The 20,024-nt window shown below is 41.7% G+C and overlaps 2 protein-coding genes across 5 annotated transcripts in view; one reads left to right on the top strand and one right to left on the bottom strand.

The window, feature by feature from the left end:
• Positions 1-20,024, bottom strand: part of LOC311618228 (histone-lysine N-methyltransferase SETMAR-like) — a 407,000-nt gene that overhangs the window by 203,538 nt on the left and 183,438 nt on the right. The window lies entirely within an intron of this gene.
• The window catches only part of RIOK1 (RIO kinase 1), a 38,053-nt gene that overhangs the window by 1,244 nt on the left and 16,785 nt on the right, over positions 1-20,024 (top strand). For all 4 annotated transcript variants that reach the window (XM_084875602.1, XM_084875603.1, XM_084875601.1 and 1 more), the window contains exons 2-5: positions 4,340-4,547; positions 13,043-13,133; positions 14,524-14,593; positions 15,646-15,688. In XM_084875602.1, coding sequence (XP_084731728.1) covers positions 4,340-4,547; positions 13,043-13,133; positions 14,524-14,593; positions 15,646-15,688 — 412 coding nt within the window. The remainder of the gene's footprint in view (positions 1-4,339; positions 4,548-13,042; positions 13,134-14,523; positions 14,594-15,645; positions 15,689-20,024) is intronic.

Here is a 20,024-nt window from a genome sequence, read left to right on the forward strand (position 1 = left end):
TATCAGGATGTTGTAAAAAGTAAGTTATGAAATTTTAATTAAAACATTTCTTACCGTTATATTGGCTGGGCTGCAAAAATATTTGTTGTGAGTCACGTGCTGCCACAAGTTTGACATGTTTGATGTAGAGCCTTACAAGTGATGGTTAGGAATTGAGATATTCTAGGGCTTAGAAAGCCATACAGGGATGCTAGCAGGGGAATGGTGTAATCTGATTTATGACTTCAAGGAATCACTTTGATATGGAGAAGATGGTTTTGAAATGCAGAGTGGAAGCAGTACAAAAATACTAAAAAATAATTCAGTTCAGAGATGATGGACATTTAGAGATAAGGTCATAGAGATATTTTGCAGATGGAAGTGATGATTTGGTGATAGATTAGATGTGGGATATGCAGCAAGAGTTATTAAGGATAACTTTCACATATAGCAAAATGAAACTATTTTAGAATTTCAACAAAATGGTGTTTACTTTATGTTTATAGTACGACTTAAATTGCATGTAAGTTTTCTTAATTGTAGATTTTTTCAGTAAATATATGTTGATCACTTTCTATGTGTCAAATCTAGTGTTAGTTGGTAGGGATACATTGGTGTAAATTACTCTGACACTGAGATTACATTCTAGCAGGGAAAACATTAAAAAATTAGACAAATGGCTGATCTGGCCTGGCTCAGTGGTTAATTAGCAACCTATGAACCAGGAGGTCACGGTTTCGATTCCAGGTCGGGGCACGTGCCTGGGTTGTGGGCTTGATCCCCAATACGAGGCTGCCGATCAGTGATTCTCATCATTGATATTTCTACCTCTCTCCCTTCCTCTCTGAAATAAATAAAAATATATTTTTAAAAATTAGGCAAAAGATTTAGATTAGAATTGGGTAAGTAGTACAAAGGAGAAATGGGTGAATAATACAGAAAACTTCCCTGAGCAAGTGTTAGTAAACTAATGCTGTAAGGGTAAGTAGGATTTAGCCAGAGAATTGAGAAAGACATTCCAGATATTTGTTTACACATAAGCGTACAAAAGGTGCAAGGGAAGAAGTTAAGGGGTAATATATATCACTAGATATTATAAAGGTAAACCAATGGATTCTGTCCACCACCTTCCTCTTTCCCTACCCCAGTGACTTTGGCAATTTCTAGAGACATTTTTGTTTGTCACAACTGGGGATGGTGCTGCACTAGAGGCATCTGGTAGGAAGAGGCCAGAGATGCTGCCAACAATCCTATGAGGCACCAATCAATTTCCTACAACAAAGAATTGTTCAGCCAAGGTTGAAAAGCCCCAGTACTATTGAAGGTATAACTTTAACATGCCACTCTAGGTTATTAGCAAATGAAGGGGCAACTCATGGATTACTAGAGGCCCAGTGCACAAAATTTGTGCACTGATGGGGGATGTACCTCAGCCCAGCCTGCACCCTCTTCAATCTGGGATATCCCTCTCACAATCTGGGACTGCTGGCTCCCAACTGCCTGCCTGCTTGCCTGCCTGTTTGCTCCTAACTGCTTCTACCTGTCAGCCTGATCACCCCCAACTGCCCTCCCCTGCTGGCCTGATCTCGCCTCCAACTGCCCTCCTCTGCCAGCCTGGTTGCCTCCAATTGCACTTCCCTGCAAGCCTGGTCCACCCCCCCTACCAACTGCCCTCCCCTGCTGGCCTGATGGTCCCCAACTACCCTCCCCTGCAAGCCTGGTAACCCCCCCCCCCCAGTTGCCCTCTTCTGCCAGCCTGGTTGGCTCCAACTGCCCTCCCCTGCCAGCCTGATCTCTTCCCCTAACTGCCCTCCCCTGCTGGCCTGATCACTCCCAACTGCTCTCCTCTGCCAGCCAATTTGGTTCTGAAGGTTGGTTCCTATGCCAGTCAGCAAGAAAAACCACTCCTATAGGTAGTCATTGGATCCTTACAGTTCACATGGATTTGGTTCTGATTGGTCTGTTTCTATGTTAGTCAGTGTCTCTGGGCCTATCAACGAGTCTGATAAAAAAGGTGGGGCTGATCAGCAACCTGGGTGGAGGCCTGGAGAGAAATGGAGGTGCAGCTGCTGTCCATACCCGGAGAGAAAGAGAGGCAAGTGCTGATCAACATCTGTCAGAGAGGCTACGGATCAGACCCTGCTTCTCTTTTCAGGCCTTTCTCTAGGCCTGATTCGCAGCCCCCTCAGTAGTCAATGCTGGGTCAATGAGACTGCAGCCCCAGTAATCATTGCAGGGTTGCCACAGCAACCCAGCGATGTCTACAGGACTGACTTCCAGTTGGTTGAGCCTCCAGTCATTATGGATATGACAGACCCAGGGTTTTTATATATTAGAATGTTTATGAAATTCGTGCACAGGGGGGAGGGTGTGGGGTGTCCCTCCGCCCAGCCTGCACCCTCTACAATCTGGGACCCCTTGAGGGATGTCCATCTGACCACTGTGATCGGGCCTAAACGGGCAGTAGAACAATCCCTCTCACAACCCAGGACTGCTGGCTCCCAACTGCTCACCTGCCTGCCTTCCTGATTGCCCCTAACTGCTTTTTCCCCCAGCCTGATCACCCCCTAACCACTCCCATGCCAGCCTGACTGATGTCTAACTGCTCCCCTGCCAACCTGTTTGCCCCCAACTTCCCCCCTCTGCCGACCTGGTCACCCTAACTGCCCTCCCCTGCAGGCTTGATTGCCCCCAACTGCTCTCCCTTGCAGGCCTGGTGCCTCCCAACTGCCCTCCCTTGCAGGCCTGGTCCCTCCCAACTACCCTCCCCTGCTGGCCATCTTGTGTCCACATGGGGGCAGAATCTTTGACCACATGGGGCAGCCATCTTGTGTGTTGGAGTGATGGTCAATCTGCATATTACTCTTTTATTAGATAGGATAGAGGCCTGGTGCATGGGTGGGGGCCAGCTGGTTTGCCCTGAAGGGTGTCCAAGATCAGGGTGGGGTTTCCTTGGGTATGGGGTGGCCTGGGCGAGGGGCCTGTGGTGGTTTGCAGGCCAGCCACGCCCCCAGCGACCCAAATGGAGGCCCTGGTATCTGGAATTTATTTACAATTGAAACTTTGGAGCGGAGCTAAGCCTTCTGCTTGATCCGTGGCTGCTGCCATGTCTGTTTGGATTTGTTTACCTTCTATAATTGAAACTTTGTAGTCTTGAGTGGGGGCCTGGGCCTGCCAGGGTGTGTGGAAAGCTTGGCTTCCTCCATTGCCAGGCAAACCCAAGCCTCCTTCCTGGTAGCCATCTTGGTTGGTTTATTTGCATACTCGCTCTGATGGGCTGATGGGCGTGGCTTGTTGGTGTAGTGGAGTGATGGTTAATTTGCATATTTGCTCTTTTATTATGTAGGATGCTTATGAAACCCTAGTAAATAGTAGGTGTTTAATGATTATTTGTTCCGTAAAGATTTGGAGCCCTGTAAACCATGGTTAATAAATATTAATAACTCAGGATTGATAATCTGAATTTACTTAAATTCACATCTGACTTTTTAAGCTGGCAGTGCATATTTATCAATTATCTTATATGGTTTCTGTCCTCATTCTTTACACGAAACGTCAAAACTGGTATAGTACCTCTGTAAAATCTGATGTTCAGACATGTTTTGTTTGGTAGGCACAGTGTTTTAGTAAATTGAACTTTCCAATTAAGTGGGAGATTTTACACAAAAATCCATACTCCTGGTTTCTCTTGAAAAACTAAGGGAATATGGAACACTGGGTCTGAATTCTCACTTGACAAAAGCAAACCCTATTAGTTGTGCTTTCTTTACACTGGGCATGTTCTCTGGGTTTGACAATCTTTTTTTCTGTGTAAGTATATCAAGCCTACTTTCTTATTTGTGGTGCTTATATTCACCATTCCTTCCCTTCATGAACAATGGTGATTTGAAATTCTTTGTATAACACAATTCTTGAATACAACTTTTGATGCAAAATGGTATTGAGTTCAAGGTAAAGCTGCTTTAGACTTATTTCCAAGTTTTGTCAGAAAGCTTTTTTTCTTTTTTTTTCTTTTACCCTCTCTTAAATCATCTCTGTAAGTAGTTTTCCTAGTCAGGTTTGGAGTATTGATCAGAGCCAGTTCTTTCAGCAGAGAAGTTAGCAATATAAATTCTAACTTAGGCAGAGGTAGATTTAACACCTGATGTTCTTCTTTAGTAGGGCCTAGAGAATATGCAAACAACTGGGACAGAACTCTGAAAAACAGAATAACTTGGTACTAAAATTATGTTAATTGGCAGGTATATTGTAAGGGAACATTTTGGTTTTATTGTTACAGATTTAGCCTATTATGCTGTAAATAAATACATATATAAATCTAATTAGAGTGTTTAAATATATAAAATATTGTTATTTCTAGTGAAAACATTGACTTGAAGACAGTCAAAGAGGGAGATGGCATTCTGTTTGAACACTTTCAAAATAATGTGAATGAGAAGATGGATGAAGATGAGATAGAAGATGAGGAAGAAGAGGAGGATTATGATGATGAAGATGATTGGGACTGGGATGATGGAGTTGGAAAACTCACCAAATGTTATATCTCCAATGGAGGAAGTAACCCACAGGTATTTTTATAAATGATTCTATAAATCTTTATGTTGTCTGCTTATATCTTTTTATTTGTTTTTTTCAGGGTCTTCTGTTTTTTTAAAAATTGAATTTATTGGGATGACATTGGTTAATAAAATTATATAGGTTTCAGGTATATGATTCTACAGTACATCATCTGTATATTGGATTGTGTGTTCACCATCCCTAGTCATGTCTTCTTCCAATACAATTCCCCCTTTATCCTCTTTTACCTCTCCCAACTCCCCTTTCCCTTTGGCCAGTGATCGGCAAACTCATAGTCAACAGAGCCAAATATCAACAGTACAACAATTGAAATTTCTTTTGATAGCCAAATTTTTAAATTTCTTCTAACACCACTTCTTCAAAATAGACTTGCCCAGGTTGTGGTATTTTGTGGAAGAACCACACTCAAGGGGCTAAAAAGCCGCATGTGGCTCGAGAGCTGCAGTTTGCTGACTACAGCCTTTGGCAATCACCATACTTTTAATTGTGTCTATGAGGTTTTTTCCTTTACTTAATCCCTTCACCTTTTTTACTTAGCCTCCCAACCTCCCTCCCTCCTCCTCCTCCTTTCTTTTTCTTCATTTTTTTTTAATTAAGGTATTATATGTGTACATATATCTTACCATTGGCCCCCTCCCCCCCCCATTCCCATACATGCCCTCTTTCCCCAGATTCTTCTTCTTTTTTAAAAATACATTTCATTGATTTTTTTACAGAGAGGAAGGGGGAGGGATAGAGAGCTAGAAACATCAATGAGAGAGAAACATCGATCAGTTGCCTCCTGCACACCCCTTACTGGGGATGTGCCCGCAACCAATGTACATGCCCTTGACCAGAATCGAATCTAGGACCCATCAGTCCATAGACCGATGCTCTATCCATTGAACCAAATCTCCCAACTTCCCTCTGTTCTGACAGATATTAGTCTGTTCTCTTTTCTATGAGTCTGCATTTATTTTGTTTATTAGATTCCACATATAAGTGAAATCATGTTACTTGTCTTTCTCTGACTGCTTATTTTACTTAGCATAATACTTCCCAGGTCCATCCATGCTATCACAAAAGATAAGATTTCCTCTTTTTTTTAAGGCTAGGTTGTATTCCATTGTATAAATGTCCCACAACTTCTTTATCCACTCATCTACTAATGGACACTTAGGCTGCTTCCAAATCTTGGCTTTGTAAAAGTAGCATTGCAATGAACATATGGGTGCATACATTTTTTCAAATCAGTATTTCGGGTTTCTTTGGATATATTCCCAGAAGTGGAATTGCTGGGTCATAGGCACTTCCATTTTTATTTTTTTGAGGAAACTCCATACTGTTTTCCATAGTGGCTATACCAATCCCACCAACAAACAGTGCATGAGGGTTCTCTTTCCTCCACATCCTCGCCAACACTTATTGTTTGTTGATTTATTAATATTAGCCATGCTGGCAGATGTTAGGTAATATCTCATTGTGTTTTTAACTTGATTTCTCCAATGATTAGTGACATTGAGCATCCTTCATATGTCTGTTGGTCCTTTGTCCTCTTTAGAGAAGAGTCTATTAGGACCTTTGGCCATTTTTTAATTGGATTGTTTGTTTTTTTTGCTGTTGAGTTTATAAGTTCTTTATAAGTTTGGGGTATTAATCCCTTATCAGTTGTATCATTGGCAAATATGTTCTCCCATTCATTTGGTTGTCTTTTCATTTTGCTGATGGTTTTCTCGCTGTGCAAAAACTTTTTAGTTTGAGGTCCCATTTATTTACTTGTTCATTTGTGTCCCTGGCCCAAGGAGATATATCAGAAACAATATTTTTATAAGAAATGTCTGAGATATTACTGCCTATGTTTCTTCTAATATTTTTATGATTTTGAGTTTTACATTTAAGTCTATTATATTTTGAATTTATTATTTTTAAATATATATATTTTATTGATTTTTTACAAAGAGGAAGGGACGGGGAAAGAGTTAGAAACATCAGTGACAGAGAAACACTGGGTCAGCTGCCTCCTGCACATCACCTACTGGGGATGTGCTCTCAATCAAGGTACATGCCCTTGACTGGAATCGAACCTGGGACCCCTCAGTCTGCAGACCGACACTCTATCCACTGAGCCAAACTGGTTAGGGCTGAATTTATACTTTCTTTCTTTCTTTCTTTCTTTCTTTCTTTCTTTCTTTCTTTCTTTCTTTCTTTCTTTTTTTCTTTCTTTCTTTCTTTCTTTATTGATTTTTTACAGAGAGGAAGGGAGAGGGATAGAGAGCTAGAAATATCGATAAGAGAGGAACATCAAGCAGCTGCCTCCTGCACACCCCCTACTGGGGATGTGCCCGAAACCAATGTACATGCCCTTGACCAGAATTGAACCCAGGGCTGCTCAGTCCACAGACCGATGCTCTATCCACTGAGCCAAACCAGTTTCGGCGAATTTATTCTTGTGTATGGTGTAAAGTGGTCTAGTTTCATTTTTTTGCACATTATCTGTCCATTGTAGGTCCTTTCCTTCTTTTTCAAATATTAATTGATCATAAAGGTTCTTTATCCAGGGTTTTATTTCTGGACTCTCCGTTCTGATTCATTGATCTATATGTCTGTTTTTATGCTAATACCATGGCTTTTTACTATGGCCTGATTACTTTGGCCTTTTAGAATATTTTTATAACAGGTAGTGTGATCCCTCCAATTTTGTTCTTTTTCAAGAATGCTATGGCTATTCAGGGTTTTTGTGGTTCCATATAAATTTTTGAAATACTTGTTCCAGTTCTGTGAAATATATGCCATTGGTATCTTGATAGAAACTGTGTTGAATCTGTAGACTGTTTTGGATAGCGTGGACATTTTAATGATTTTAATTCTTCATATCTGTGATTGTGGTGTACTAGTGACCTATGGCAGGAATATTCCTGCAAGACTTCTGGCCCACCATCACCACCTCTCCCACCCCCCGCACCTCTCCAATTGTGGCGGGGGTGGGCGGGTGCGCCCTGCCCATCCCACCAGCCCCACTACACCTGCGGCCACCACCACCACCATCTCCGCAGCCACGTGCTCACTGCCACCACAGCTGTGTACCTTGCCCAGCCCGCGTTGCCAGTTCTTTCCCTCCAGCAGCTGCAGCTGCTTTGCTTTCCACATTCCCTCCCTCTTCCTTCTATGCTGTCTTCAGTCTTCACTCCTCCCTCCCTCTGTGTATGCAAATTTACCGCCATATTTGTTTGGTTAATTCGCATACTTTCTCTGATTGGATGGTGGGCGTGGCTTGTGTAGTGGAGTGATGGTTAATTTGCATAGTAGATGCTTGCACATATTTGTGTCTTCATCAGTTTCTTTTCTTTTTTTCATCAGTTTTTCTCATCAGTGTCATGCAATTTTCTGAATACAGGTCTTTTACATCATTGGTTAAGTTTATTCCAAGGTATTTTTTTTTTATGCACTTCTAAATGGAATTGTTTCCTTAGTTTCCTTCTCTAATAGTTCACTATTGATGTATAAAAATATAACTGTTTTCTGAATATTTATCTTGCTACTTTACTGAGTTTATTTATTAGTTCCAGAAGTCTTTTGGTGAAATGTTTAGGGTTCTCTATATATAGTATCATGTCATATGCAAATAATGACAGTTTTCCTTTTTCCTTTTCCATGTGGATGCCTTTTATTTTTTTCTTCTTGTGTGGTTGCTGAGACTAAAACTTTCTGTTATTAAGCGACCTAATGACTGGTCAACCAGACACTGTGACGTGCACTGACCACCAGGGGACAGATGCTCAATGCACAGGATTAGGCTCCCTCCTATCCCGATTGGGCCTCCAGGGATTGGGCTGAAACTGGCTATCTGACATTTCCCAAGGGATCCCGGATTGCAAGATAGCACAGGCCAGGCTGAGGGACCCCACTGGTGCATGAATCCGTGCACTGGGCCTCTAGTGTTGAAGAAGAGTGGTAAAAGCCAACATCCCTGTCTTTTTCCTTCTGTTAAGAGAAATTCTTGTAATTTTTACCCATTGAGTATGATTTTGGCTGTGGGTTTGTCATACATATATGGCCTTTATTATGCCCCTTCAGGGCAAACTAGCTGGCCCCCACCCATGCACCAGGACTCTATCCTACCTAATAAAAGAGTAATATGCAGATTGACCATCACTCCAACACACAAGATGGCTGCTCCCATGTGGACACAAAATGGCCAGCAGTGGAGGGCAGTTGGGAGGGACCAGGCCTGCAAGGGAGGGCAGTTGGGGGCAATCAAGTCTGCAGGGGAGGGCAGTTAGGGATTACCAGGCCGGCAGAGGAAGGAAGGTGGGGCAAACAGGTTGGCAAGAAAACAGTTAGACATCAATCAGACTGGTATGGGAATGGTTAGGGGTGATCAGGCTTTGGGGGGAAAGCAGTTAGGGGCAATCAGGAAGACAGGCAGGTGAGCAGTTGGGAGCCAGCAGTCCTGGGTTGTGAGAGGGATGTCCAGGATCAGACCTAAATGGGCAGATAGACATCCCTCAAGGGGTCCCAGATTGGAGAAGGTGCAGGCTGGGCTGAGGGACAACCCTCCCAAATTTTGTGCACCAGACCTTTAGTGTGTGTGTGTGTGTGTGTGTGTGTATACATACTAGAGGCCTGGTGCATGAATTTGTGCATGGGTGAAGTCTGGCCAGCCTGCCAGGAGGAGGGGACATTGGTGGTTGGCTGGCCTGCCTGCTGGTTGAACTCCTGGTTGAGGGTACAATTTGCATATTAGCCTTTTTTTTTTATATAGGATATACACTAAATAGCCAGATTATTATGCGTTCAGAGATCATAATTTGGCCACTCAGTGTGTGTGTGTGTGTGTGTGTGTGTGTGTGTGTGTATATATATATATATATATATATACATATACATATACATATACATATATATATATTAGTGGTCTGGTACACGAAATTTGTTCATGGTGGTGGGGTGTCCTTCAGCCCGGCCTGCACCCTCTCTAATCTGGGACCCCTCAGGGGATATTTGACTCCTGGCTGACACTTCTATTATAGAGAAAGGGCAAATAGCGATATTAAAATATTTCTTCTAATTAATTTTCTTTCAATATGCATGACTTCATGCACCAGGTCACTAGTCAATAATAAAACCCTGTGGGATTGATCCTAAACCGGCAGTTGAACATCCCTCTCGCAATCTGGGACTGCTGACTCCTAACTGCTTACCTGCCTTCCTGCCTGATCACCCCAACCACTCTGCCTAGTGGTCTGCTTGCCCCCAACTTTCCCCTCTCTCTGGCCTTCTCGCCTCCAACTGTTCCCCTCTCCCCCCACTGGCCTGCTTGCCCCCAACTGGCCTCCTGCCAGCCTGTTTGCCTCCACCTGCCCCCCCTCGCCAGCCTGATCACCCCCAACTGCTCTCTTTTGGCCTGATTATCCCTGATCACCTCTGCCTCAGCCCTGCCACCATGGCATTGTCCGGAAGGACGTCTGGAAGGTCTCCCGATTTAATTGGCGTATTACCTGTTTATTAGTATATACTAGAAGCCTGGTGCACAAAATTTGTGCACTTGGGGAGGGTGTCCCACAGCTGGACCTGAGCCCTCTTGTAGCCCAGGAACCCTTGGGATGTCTGATTGACAGCTCAGTGTCAGTTGGACATCCTTAGTGCTGCCATGGAGGTGGGAGAGACTCTTGTTACCGCTGCTTCGCTTGCCAGTCGTGAGCCTGGCTTGTGACTGAGCAGTGCTCCCCCTGTTGGAGTGCACTGACCACCAGGGGGCAGCTCTTGCATTGAGAATCTGCTCCCTGGTGATCAGTGTGCATCATAGTGACTGTCATTCTGCCGTTTGGTCAATTTGCATATTAGCCTTTTATTATTTAGAATATTATGTTTTCTTGTTGAACATCTTTTTTAGTATTATGTAGTGGTCTTCTTTGTCTCTTGTTATGGCCTTTGTTTTGAAATCTATTTTGTCTAATGTGAGTATTGCTACCCTAGCTTTTATTCCTTTTTCATTTGCATAGAATATATTTTTCTATCTCTTTACTCTCAGTCTGTGTGTCTTTTGTTCTGAGGTGGGTCTCTTGTAACAAAACATCATATATATGGGTCATGTTTTCTAATCCATTTAGTTACCCTATGTCTTTTGATTGGAGCAGTTTATCCTTTAATTTTTAAGGTGATTATTGACTGGTGACTTGGTGCACGAATTCATGCAGAATGAAAGGAAATTAGTTAGTAGAAATATTTTAATATTGCTATTCGCCCTTTCTCTATAATAGAAGTGTCAACCAAATTCATGATTGACAGTGACAGATGGAAATACACACGTGTGATTGGCACCAGTGAGAGCTTTATATGTTATTGCGCATGCACGAGTCGACTTAGCCTTTCATAGATATAGAATAAACTTGCTTAATTAGACCTGCTTTCTGATTTAGCTAAACTTTTTCCAGCCCAGTGAAGCACTCAAACTTCTCTTTCGGGTAATTGTCAGAAATACAAAAGTAAATATCAACACGAAGCAGATTATTATTGTAGATCATGCAGGGAGATCATAGTGTCCCAGGGTGCCCTTAATCTATCTTCCTGCTTTTTAATTCTTTTTTTCCATTTGCTGCTCTAATTGTGTATTTATTTCTACCTTTTCTTCCAAATTGCTTATTCAATCCTCTGCTTCATCCAGTCTACTTTTAATACTTCCCAGTGTGTTCTTGATGTCAGGTATATCATTCTTCTAACCGTTTGGTTCTTGTTCATGGCCTCTGTTTTCCTTTTCATGCTGTTGTAATTTGCACTAAGTTCCTTAAGCATCTTTATTACCATTGCTTTGAACTCTATGTCTGATAGGTTGTTTGCCTCTAGTTCATATAGTTCTTTTTCTGGAGATTCCTTTTCTCTCATTTGGGGGTTGCTTCTTTGTGTCCTCATTGTAGCTGTCTTTTTGTATTTGCCTCTATGTATTAGATCAGGGGTCTTCAAACTACGGCCCGTGGGCCACATGCGGCCCGCAGAGGAGTCTGATCCGGCCCGCCAGGTTTTTTGGGCAGTGAGCGCAGCCGAGGTGTTACAGTAGGGATTAGTAGTTCATATAGTCCAGCCCTCCAGCTCTCTGAGGGACCGTGATCTGGCCCCCACTTTAAAAAGTTTGAGGACCCCTGTATTAGATAGAACTGTTGTGTCCCCAGTCTTTGGGCTGGCCTAATATAGAAAGTATCTTCAAGGGTCCAATGTGTGATCTCTTTGTTCACCTGAGCTGGATGCTTTAAGAGTGCCATTTGAGTTCTCCTGTTTTAATTGAGACTTGATTATTAATGTCCTGTTTGTCGGAAGCATCTCCCCTCTGACCTGCTGCCAGTGAGGTTGGGGCTCACTGGATTTTGCTCTGATGTTGAATCTGGTCCCTTAGTGTGTCTATCCTGGGCCTCCTGGAAGCTGCTCTAGTGCAAGTGAATGTGAGTCACTGTCCCTTTCTGGCCCTGGGTAACCTAATTGACTAACAGGGGCTCCAAGAGGTTGAAGCCCCTGGTAGTCCTGTGGTCAGGAACTCCTTATCTTAGTGGCTGGGTCTGCCTTGAGTCTCATGCCTTGATTGTCTCTGTCCTGAGTTGATCCTCCATGGATCTGGTCCCCTAGGTGTCAGCTGCTGGTGGTTGGGATTGGCGGTGGGGTATGCGCACAGTGCCCCTCTGGCATGTGACTCCCTGTGATGTCCTGGAGCCTGCTGGCAGGGGATTCACTGCTGGGGACTCACTATGTGGTCCGGGAGCCTTGGTGGGGTTACTTACAAAGTCCCCGCTCACATGCTACTCACTATGGGGTCCCCGAGACCGTGGTAGATTTGGCGTGTGACTCTGCGACTCACTGCGAGGTCCTGGAGCCCGTGGTGGGGATCCCATTGGCATGAAGCTCACTGCACGGATCTGGGGTGTTGTTCATGCCTAGTCAGGGTGGTGGTGAGGCCCTGCTTCCAGCTGCTGCTGCTCCCCCCTTCAAGATGGTGGGGTATCCATGCCAGAGCCGCATCCGCCCAGGGAGTGCCTGTGGCGTTAGCAGGGGCTCTTTGTCCAGAATACCAGATCCTTGGCCCCTGAGACTCTTGCAAGATCTAAGTGTCTCTTACACACACACACACACACACACACACACACACACAGAGACGCACACACACACAAGTCTCTTACACACACACACACACACACGCACACTCATACACTCACACACACCATGCAAGTCTGCACACTGCCTTCTCACTCCTTTGCTCACTCACTCTTCCTCACTGCTGTCCTGCCAGCCACCATGTTGAATCTCCCCCAGACTCTTTTAGCCAGGAACTTTAATCATCTATTTTTAATGTCTTTTTAATAATTTTGAGCAAATTTGATTGATTCTTACCTTTCCTTAGGGTACTCCTCTAAGTATTGATGATTTAATACTTAACAATGAACTAAGGGAAGAAAATGTGATGATGAAACTTAGATTTATATTTATAACTAGTACCTAAAATTCTGCAACTCATTTTTTCTAGGCAAATCGACAGCCTTCCAACTATAATTCAGCCAAAATGTCTACTCCAGCAGACAAGGCCTTACGGAAATATGAGAATAAAATTAATCTAGGTGAGTTTGTAAAATATATTTCTTCATTGGGCTATGAGGAAATTCTTAAAAAAACACATGAAGTATTACAAAGTTTTATTGGATCAAGAAGTATTTGTGCCCTGGCTGGTGTGATTCAGTTGGTTGGCGCATCATCTCAAACACCAAAAGGTTACAGGTTCAATTTCTGGTCAGGGCACATACTTACTAGTAGATTGTGGGTTTGATCTCAAGTTGGGGTGCTTGTGGGAGGCAACCAGTTGATATTTCTCACATTGATGTTTCTTCTCCCTCTCTCATCTTCCTCTCCCTCCCTTCTTTCCTCTTCGTCTTCCAAATCAATTAAAAACATATCCTTGTGTGAGAATTAAAAAAAAGAAAGAAAAGAAATGAGTGTAATTGGTATTACTGACTGAATATTGCTTAGAGAAAAGAACTTAGTAATTTAAAAATATTGTTTCAAAGGAAAGATTTTATTTTATCTTATGGTTTTTAGTTCTTTTTCTACTCTGTTGTACGAATACAAAGTTTCAAATATATTCAAGTTATTGTCTGTTTTGTATTAGGTTTTTGTAGTTGTATTATCTCATAGTAGGATGTTGAAAATACTAGAATGTTGAATATAATTACATTTTGTTTGCCAGAGACATTTTATGTAGGCATTAATCATTTAGTGAGCTATTGAATATAAGGAATCAGAATGTTTTGAGAAAAATACAAAGTTATCTTGTAGACATCAACTTGTTATAAATCTAGCACAGTGTTTCATATCCTATCATTGTCTTTCGTGGACTTAAAATTTGAAATGAGACTGAAATTTTTAGAATTAAACTTGGAATTCAGGCAGTTACATTATTTATATTAGTTGTAAAAAATATTAAGTATCTGAAATTCAGCATATGCCGATATAGTATTTTTGAGGGGTTTCTGTATCTGGATTTCTGTGCTCAAAAATTACACTTGCAGTGATGAAAGTAGCACCTGTTATCAAGAAACTACAACTTAGTGCTTATCTTTAAAAACATTAAAACCTTTTCTAAATATATTTTATTGATTTTGTACAGAGAGGAAGGGAGAGAGATAGAGAGTTAGAAACATCAATGAGAGAGAATCATTGATCAGCTGCCTCTTGCACATCCCCTTCTGGGGATATGCCCGCAACCAAGGTACATGCCTTTGACCAGAATCGAACCTGGGACCCTTCAGTTCCCAAGCCAACGCTCTATCCATTGAGCCAAAACAGTCTCGGCTAAAAACATTAAAATCTTTTCATTACTAAAATACATTCTATGTATAAGAAAATAGTTAGAAAATAGAGAAGGAAGAGAATATAAGTATCTTATTCAGATAGACTATCAATGTCTTTCTGTCTTACATGTTATTCAAATTGTGAATTTTTTTCTTTTTTCAGATAAGCTAAATGTTACTGATTCTGTCATAAATAAAGTCACTGAAAAGTCTAGACAAAAGGAAGCAGATATGTAAGTAATATTTTAACTATAAAACATGGCTGATAGCAACTAATTCTAGACAAATTAAGTGGTGTTGTGATCATCATTATATTACAAAGGATGGTATTTTGTTTTGGGGTGTATATTTTGAATATTTAATTTTTATTTTATTTTATTTTTTTTTTTTAGCTTAAACATCTTTGTTCACAAATGTGGTCTTAGGATAACAGTGTTAGTAAATTTCTGTTTAAATGTTTAAACTGTTAAAAGGTCAAAATCTTAGCATAAAAATTCGCCCTTTTTAGAATTTATTTCAAAATTATCCATAATATATATTTTTTAAATGGTATAACCGAAAAAAGATTATATTTACACTTCTGTTCTAAAAACCAATTGTTTAAGTTCTGGCTAATTTCTATATACTGTTAACTCTTAAAACATTAACAATATATTATAGAAGCAAACACTAAGATCATATAACTATCAGTACTAGAACTGAACTTAAAAAACAATTTTCTTATGGTTTATTGCTAGGCCAAAGTGATCCTAACTTTTTGAGAAATAACCCAGTCATTTGTTATTTTATTCAAGTATCTGAATCTTTATTAATTTAGATTTGTGTGCTAATTGAGTCACTTAGTGTGTGAACTGAAGCATTTTAATATAGACCTCAGTAACTGTCTTGAAATGGTATCTTGTATTTGAAGAAAAGGACTCTAAAGAGAAAGCATGTTGACTTTAATTCTGTACTAGATGTTTGAAGGACAGTATAGACTTGATCTTTTCCTTTTTATAGCATAGCTCATTTTACCGTATCTATCTTCTTTATTTAATGTTCCTAAATCATGGATATAATTTTTTTTCCTGCAAATATGCTCCTTTTACCCTACGGAATGGAATTGCTTATTAAGGGGAAATGAAATACATTTCAGTGAGTGATGAAATTATGAGATTTTGAAATTTTAGTTACTAAAGAAACTACCTACTTAGGAATTTCATGGAATGATATACATATAGGAACTTTTTACTTGGCTTCTGTGACTGAATTTTGAATATCAGTTATACTTTTTGTTTTTGGTTAGGTATCGCATCAAAGATAAGGCAGACAGAGCAACGGTAGAACAGGTACAATTTTTTTTTTTAAAGTTTTTAAAATAATATTTTCTCTTTGAATTATAGTTTGCTTTTATCCTTCTTGCTTAATGCTAATATTAAAATGCTAATGCTAATGTCTAAAATTATTCCTGTATATAACTACTCCTTGAATGAGAACCCAAGACAGCAGTGTAGGTAAACACCTTAAACCGCTGCCTTGCACAACAATTTTAAAACTACAACTAAAAGACAAAACATCCATTATCCAGTGCCAAGGGAGGGCTGGCTGGGTGGAAGGTCTACAACCAGAAGGAAAGAGAAAAGAGCATTCAGTGCACAGACACTGAAAAGGCGAGGTACGGGGGGGGGCGGGGGGGGGGGCACGCGATACGTGCTGGTGGTAGGCATTACTTTCTTCAACCCAAAGAGAGACAAGCTCCTGATTTCTCTGAAACTCAGTTTCTGGGGAGATGTGCGGGACCCAGACTCCTATGGGGAGAAGCTGGACTGTGCCATTGGGCCGGAAAATGAGGGTGGCTTGCTTGCAGAGCTGCGTGCAGGGATAATTGCTAACGGCACAAAGTTTTATTGGATCAAGAAGTATTTGTGCCCTGGCTGGTGTGATTCAGTTGCTGTTTGCCATACTCTAGCCTAGTGATGCCCTGAGACCCCACCCCGAATAACCTACAAACTCACACAAGCTCCAAGCAGCAGCTTTTGCATATGAATGGCCTTCCCAATTGCAGCTTAACCAAACTTGCAACCCTGTTTAGACAGCTCCAAAACCTTCAAATCCCAAGCAAAGAGGAGAAAACTGTAGTTCTCACTGTAGCTTCTGCAGGGTGGCCTCAGACGGTAGCTGACCTGCACCCCATTGGAGATCCTGAAGCCAGTGTACCTAGTGGTCAGTGTGAGATTTTAACTCCTCACATCCATAAGGGGGACTCAGTGAGCACCAAAGCCCCACTGAAGCAAGTCCTGCACCATAAGCGTGTCTCCAATGCAGCAGTTCTTCCATTATAAATATAACAGGTACCCATAGCCAATTGGCCTGGAGGACAATTCCTCCCAGTGTACCAACAGCAATCAAGGCTTAACTACACCAAGACTTTGCACTCAGCCCACAAAGGGGTGTACCAAGACCGTCCACCTCAGGTGATTGGGGAGGCTGAGCTACTGGCCCCTATAAGTCACCTACCACACAAAGCTGCTCCATCAACACAGGTAAGCAGCCAAAATGCAGAAACACAGAAACATGTCGCGAATTAAAGAAATGGAGGAAAGCAAACAACGGGATGACTTAGATTTCAAAACCACATTTATAAGGTTACTCAAGAATCTTCTGAAAACCATTGAGAAACTTGATGAGACCCTTCAAGGACCTTAATGAGAATAAAAAAAAAAATAAAAAAAAAATGGAAAAGGAGTAGTCAGAAATTAAGCATACACTGTCTGAAGTAAAGAGTATACAGAAACTCAACTGTAGATCAACATACCCCAAGAATCAAACCAGAGAACTGAAATATGAGAAAACAAAAACATCCAACCATTAAAACAAAAAATGGATCAAAAAATACAAAGATAATGTAAGAAACCTCTGGGAAAACTTTAAGTGTACCAACATCCGAATTTTGTGGATGCCAGAAGAGAGAGAGCAAAATATTGAAAACCTATTAGGAGAAATAATGACAGAAAACTTTCCCCAACTGGTGAAAGAAATAGACTTACAAGTTCAGGAAGCACACAGAATCCCAAACAAGAGAATCCAAAGAGGGCCACACCAGGACACATCATAAAATGCCAAGAGCAAAAGACTGAGAGAGAATATTAAAAGCAGCAAGAGAAAAACAGTTAGTTACCTACCAGTGAGTACCCATAAGACTGTCAGCTGATTTCTCAACAGAAACTACGCAGGCCAGAAGGCAGTGGCAAAAAATATTCAAAGTGATGAACAGCAAGAACCTACAACCAAGATTACTCTACCCAGCAAAGATATCATTCAGAACTGAAGGTCAGATAAAGAGCTTCACAGACAAGAAAAAGCTAAAGGAGTTCATCACAACCAAACCAGGATTACATGAAATCTGAAGGGTATTTAAGAAGAGGAAGAAGAAAAAGGTAAAGATAAAAATTATGTACAACAAGAAGACATCAAATACATACCTACCAACAAGTGAATCTAAATATCAAATGAATGAAAAGTTTGAAGAACAGAATAGTCTGTGAATATAATGGAATCAGGGACATAGAAAGGGAGTGGATTGGCAGTTCTCAGGGGGAAGGGAGTCTGAGGGGTGTGAGAAGAGATTGGACAAAAGTCTTACACCTATGGATGAAGGCAGTGGCAAGGGGTAAGGGCATGGGGTGGGGTGGGGAATCTGGTGGAGGGGAGCTATGGGGGAAAATAAAAAAGAGAAACACCTGTAATCTGAACAATAAAGATTTATTTTTTAAAAATTAACAAATAAGAAAAAAAGCTGCGCCTTTTTATAGTTTTGAATTTAGAAATCTACATTTAGCTTTATAATAGAACTAGAGGCCCGTTGCACAAAGAGATTCCTGCAAGAGACCTTCCTTCCCTTGGCTTCTAACACTGGTTTTCTTCTGGCACGCAAGACCCAGGCCTTCCCTCTGGCCAGAGATTGCCTTCTTCATCTTTGCTGCAGACTCAGGTGTCTGCAGTCTTGTCTTCACTGCGACACTCTGCTCCTGTAGATCCATTCGCCCTCAGCTCTCCATCTAATAGCAGGCATCCTGCCCCGCCAGGCCATTCCGCTCCTGGAGTAGCTGGGTGTCCGTCATCTTTGGCCATGTAATTTGCATACTCACTCTGAGTGGCTGTGGGTGTATTGGAGGTGCGGTCAATTTACATGTTTGTGTATTATTAGGTAAGACTATTAATAGGCAAATTTGAATCTTGTTCCATTCTGTAGCCCTGTGAGGCCACCACACAATGCTTTCATCTTCTAGGAGGAAGCAGAATTGATTATAAGACCAAGAATCTTTTCTCTTGTCTTAAAGAAGATCTGCAGGAATTTTGTGAACTTTCTCAGAAGATAGGTCAGGTATCTGCCACAATATAGGATGGGCGGTAATCCGCGTGAGAAAGAGATGGGTAGTGCCTTAACAGTTTCAATTAGAAATCCCTTACTTGGTTTAGAAGTTGTGCTTATTTGTTTCTTTCTTTTTTTTTTTTTTAAATTACATACATGTTATTTTCAAAACTTGAATGTCAAGAGCAAAACTCTGGCTATTAAATAATAACAACAATGCCAATGCAAAACAACAAAATGAGAAATCAGAATTATGGACATATTAATATTTTTAGCTACTAAATGAGTCTCTTTTTTTGCTGGTGTAGATTTACTCAGAGTCCTTGGACTTGCTACACAAGACTTTGCAGAAGACTGGAAGCTAACTGATGCTAGCATGAGCAGGAACATGATTAAAGAAGTAGCTTCCACTTCAGTCTTTAATTTCTTCAGATGACTCCATTTTGGCACCTCAGTCCCTTGCGTAGCTTTCAGTTTTCTTCTCCCACTTTGCTGTCGTCTGGGCAACTCTCAGTCCTTTTGGGTGAAGGGACACATGAGCTTCTCTTGAGTCCATTGTGATGACGGACATAACACTCTGGCACCCGAATTGGCTGCATTGCTCCTTCTTTCCTTTCATTTTGAACCCAGGGTTCGACCCCACAACGCTCCAGGCCTGGATGCTGCTTCAGGCCTGGCTGCTTTTGGCCTGGCTGCTGCTGCTCCGGGCCTGTCTTCTGCTCCGGGCCTGGCTGCTCCGGGCCTGGCTGCTGCTGCTCCGGGCCTGGCTGTTGTTGCTCTGGGCCTGGCTGCTCCGGGCCTGGCTGCTGCTGTTCCTGGACTGGCTGCTCCGGGCCTGGCTGCTGTTGCTTCGGGCCTGGCTGCTCCGGGCCTGCCATTCTTCCATTTCTTCAGCTGGTCACATTTTAAGAGCCCCATCTGTCCCTCATTGCTCTTATTATCATGTTAATTGTTGACTATTAACTACCCAGTACCTCCTTCTCGTGGTTTTGGATGATAGATGTCCTTCATATTAGTTTTAATTTTTAAGTTGTAGGAGCGGCAGACCAGTTGCTCAGCTACGCCGCCATCTTGGTTTCTCTATTTGTTTCTTTCTATTCAATAATGGGAGAAAGTTGGCTCCTATTTTTCCCACATGTAGAGGGTTGTAATTGGATGTTAGTATTCACTCAGATTTTTTTATGTGAACCAAGTCATAAGGTTAGAACATTGCTACTGCAGTCTATCACCTTCTCCCTGCCCACACCCATATGTACAAATACGTTTTGGAGTAGTACCTTTGACCTACAGATCCTTGGTTTAAGACATGTACC

The sequence above is a fragment of the Pipistrellus hanaki genome, assembly GCF_964339955.1.
Source record: "Pipistrellus hanaki genome assembly, chromosome: 2".
In the NCBI taxonomy this organism is placed as follows: Eukaryota; Metazoa; Chordata; class Mammalia; order Chiroptera; family Vespertilionidae; genus Pipistrellus; species Pipistrellus hanaki.